Source organism: Podarcis liolepis (genome assembly GCF_965112155.1).
Source record: "Podarcis liolepis genome assembly, chromosome: 5".
NCBI lineage: Eukaryota > Metazoa > Chordata > Lepidosauria > Squamata > Lacertidae > Podarcis > Podarcis liolepis.
The window spans coordinates 63,794,196-63,798,134 of record NC_139556.1 but is presented as its reverse complement, the minus strand read 5'-3'; the positions used below and the strand labels follow the sequence as shown (position 1 = coordinate 63,798,134).

The 3,939-nt window shown below is 38.7% G+C and overlaps 1 protein-coding gene across 1 annotated transcript in view; it reads left to right on the top strand.

Annotated features, from left to right (window-relative positions):
* Positions 1-3,939, top strand: part of GIGYF2 (GRB10 interacting GYF protein 2) — a 73,068-nt gene that overhangs the window by 51,760 nt on the left and 17,369 nt on the right. The window contains exons 9-13 of the mRNA XM_083505645.1: positions 14-231; positions 325-490; positions 573-770; positions 1,009-1,199; positions 2,747-2,906. Coding sequence (XP_083361771.1) covers positions 14-231; positions 325-490; positions 573-770; positions 1,009-1,199; positions 2,747-2,906 — 933 coding nt within the window. The remainder of the gene's footprint in view (positions 1-13; positions 232-324; positions 491-572; positions 771-1,008; positions 1,200-2,746; positions 2,907-3,939) is intronic.

Genomic DNA, 3,939 nt, shown 5'->3' with positions numbered 1-3,939 from the left:
CCCGCCCCCTTAGACGGCCCTCGTTCTGCAGGCTGGAGAGAACAGATGGAGCGACGGCGAAGGTTTGAATTTGACTTCCGAGACCGGGATGATGAGCGGGGTTATCGAAGAGTGCGATGTGGCAGTGGCAGTATGGATGATGATAGGGATAGCCTTCCTGAATGGTGCTTAGAAGATGCAGAAGAAGAAATGGGGACTTTTGACTCCTCTGGGGCATTCCTCTCCTTAAAAGTGAGAAACTTTCTGTGAACTTGTCATAATATTAACGGTATTATTTATAACCAGTAGTATAAAGTTTGTTGTTTGCATGTGTGTTTTCCTTAGAAGGTTCAAAAGGAACCAATTCCTGAGGAACAGGAAATGGATTTCCGTCCTGTGGAGGAAGGGGAAGATAGGTCTGATTCAGAAGGAAGTCACAATGAAGAAGCCAAAGAAGTAGATAAGACACACGGAAGGGAAAGTGTTAAGACGGAGCATACAGCAGCAGCAGGTAAGAAGGATTTCTCAAGTCTATCCTTTAAATTTTGCTTCTACCTTCCAGCTCAGTTAAATAAAGTTACCAATCATTTCAGAAGTAACAGAAGAAACAGTCAAAGAATCTTCACCATCCACCAGGTCAGGTACTCCACCAAAATCCCAGTCACAGGAGCCATTACCTACAAGCCTGCTTGAAAGAAGGGAAGACTGTGTTCCAGAAGTAATAGAAAAAAGAGAAGATAAAGAAAACCAAATGGAGGATATCCCATCAGCCAAAGTGCCCAACAGAGAAGGTAATCATATTTCAGGTTTGGTATAATGTATATGCAAAGTATGCAAATAAATAAATAAATGACTGTAGTGACAAAGCAAGATGGAAAGGATGAACTGATCATTCATATATTGCTTAAGCATTGTTGAAAGCATGCCAGCTTGCTTATTGTCTGATTATACATTTTATCACATAATAACAGTTCTGGTAGAAAGAAGGGCCTTTAAAGGAATATAATGTCCATTCTTCCCCACCCCCAGATCCAATTTCTGCTGTCCAGCCTTTACCACAGATTTCTCCAGATGCAGCTTCCCTTGTTCATCTTCCTCCTCCAGAGTCAAATCCAATTCCTGCCTTAAGGCCTGTTCAGACATCAGTCACAGCTGCTCCAGGGATGGGTAATATTCCTGCTGACCCTGATGACGAAGAGGGCCTCAAACATTTAGAACAGGTAAAGCATCTTCGTGAATTCTGGTTTGTTTGTTTTTTGTTATTGTGCTTCAAGGGCTGAAAGAAAACATTCTTTTGTACACTTACCATGTAAATGCAGCTACCTGATTCAGGTGATTGTGGGCGAAAGCTTTGGGATTCAGACCAGTTGCTGAGAATATCATAGCAATAGCCTTTACAAGTCAGCAGTGCTTATGCACCTAAGGTGGAGACAGGAGTTGAAGATGCAACCTAGAGCTAATGTACCTAGTCAACTATAGACTAGCACACCCCTCACATAGACCAACAGTTGGCAACTGCAGAGGAAAACTAGTTTTGGGCAGGACTGGCAACTAATTGCTTTTACAATGTTTTCCTGCCACTTGATCATGAAAATGGGCAAAACTATATTGATGTATTAATGGGCAAAAATGAAACATATTTTGCAGTTTGACAATACTTCAGATAGTCAACTTAATTTTCATTAAAACAGTTTCAACCTGTATGTTCCTGCCATCTCCTCCTCAAACAAAAATGGAAAATTAATATTTTTGTTAATTAAAGAAGGGGAAGTCCTGTTTTCCAAAATTATGTTGAATCTATCTTGTATATTTGTCTGGTATGCAACTCCAGTAGGTTAACTTTGTGAGTACTAAGTGAATCAAATTGAAAAATGGACACACACACCGACATTAATATAAATAGATAATCACCTGACTTCATTCATGCAGTAGAGAATATGAGAGTCGCCTCATGCTGCTGATACTCAAGTACAAAATATACACACACTGTATTCCCCCCTTCAAAATACACATGAACAGAGGGCCAATCCTTTTCCATGTCAGTCACATACGTTTTAAGGGTAAAGCATTGATATGTACACATGATCATCTTCAGAACCCTTCCCTGTCTGCTGAGAGCCCCTCAGTGTAAAAATGGCAAATAAAAAATGAGTGAAAATGCAGACTGAAAAAGACTCTGAACACAGATTCTGAAAATGACTCCAGAAACAATTCTTTGTTTTCCAGTAGTTTGAATGTTGCTTAAACATGTTGCAAGAAACTTGAATTTCCAAAGACCAATAATTTCTTGTAAAATTCCAACCACAATGTATACAGACATCATTACAATTATTACAATTAATCTATTAACCACCATCTCAAGGTGATTTACACGTAAAATAATGAAAAGCAGTTAAACACAAAAGCAACAGAGACATTTCAAACAAGACTAAAACCCCAACAAGCAGACACTTGTGATAAAGACTCATTTATCAATCTGGGAAAGCCTGTTGGAACGAAAATGTCCTCTGCTGTTTCCGGAAGCTGACCATCCTTGCTGCTTACCAGATAATAAGACTTGCTTCCTGGCAAGCAGTTCCACCAAGCTTTATTATCTTTTTGCATAATTATTTAAACTTACTTTTTCATTCCTTTGTATCTGAGTCCACCAACCATGATGGTATTATTCATAAGGCTTTCTGCTGAATTTCACCTTATTCCACTGACGTTGTGTAACCTGGCAGTAGTAACCTCAGTCATTCTTAATGTGTCCCCCCCCTTTCTGCAGCAAGCAGAAAAAATGGTGGCATATTTGCAGGACAGTGCCCTGGATGATGAAAGGCTAGCAGCCAAACTTCAGGAGCAGAGAGTAAAGGGTACTTCAGTACCATTACTCCATGAGGCCATGCAAAAGTGGTTCTACAAAGATCCACAGGGAGAAATTCAGGGTAAGCTTTCATCCTTTCCGCTTTCTATTTTTATTTCACTGGAATGTTGTTGTTTTTTAGTTATATGTGCACTAAAAAAGGGTGAGACATAAATAAAAGAAAAAGAAACACCACCCATCTAGAAGGCAATGTAAAGGGGGGGGGGGGAAATCCATGTATACTGTATACTTTACAAAGTTGTTATTGCACTCCATCAGATATTAACCTATTACAATATTTGTAAGAATGGATTCCAAATATAATTGAATCTGTCCATGGCAAGTCTGCATTTATATGCAAGTTGTTCATATGTTGCGAGTTTGTATAAGTCTTCCATCCAATCATAGAAGGGAGCCACATTTTTATTTTTCTAATTCATCAGTCTTAGTCTTTTTGCTGTGTTAAGGGCATGGAGAACCCACTCATATTGTCCCTTTGTAAGGTTCTATGTGCTGGGTATATAATTCAAAGGGATATTTTGCTCTGTAAATGTAAGGTTGTTCCACATAGTTCTGTTGATAGTTTCAGTTACCTTCTGTCAAAAATCTTTCAGTATAGGACAATGAAAAAACATGTTTTAGAGAAGCATTATCCCTGTTGCATCTCCAACAGTTAGATACCTTAGATAGCCCTTTTTTAAACAAACGTAATGGGGTCCAGTATATTCTAAATATTATTTTTTGTTTTTTGAGCCTCAGTTTAAGGTCCATAGACACCCTTGTTATAGCACTTAACACAGATTCCCACTGTGGGGTCGAAGTTGAGATCTCTAATTCTTTTTTCCATTTCTCCCTCAGTACCTGTATATCAAATTGGTTTGGTAGTGACATATATTTATATATGTTGATGGCCGGGTTTTTTGTTGTGTAAGAATTAATCACTTGCTTCAATATCTCTGGGGTCTCTCTGGCTGTAAAAGCTGCTGGTCCGTAGATGGTGGTTAGCAAGTTTTTTATCTGCAGATATTGCCATTGAGCATTTGTAGGTAATCTGTATTTGTCTCTTAAGACAGAATATGTATAAAATTCATCCTCTTCGTTTATCAGCTGTTCGA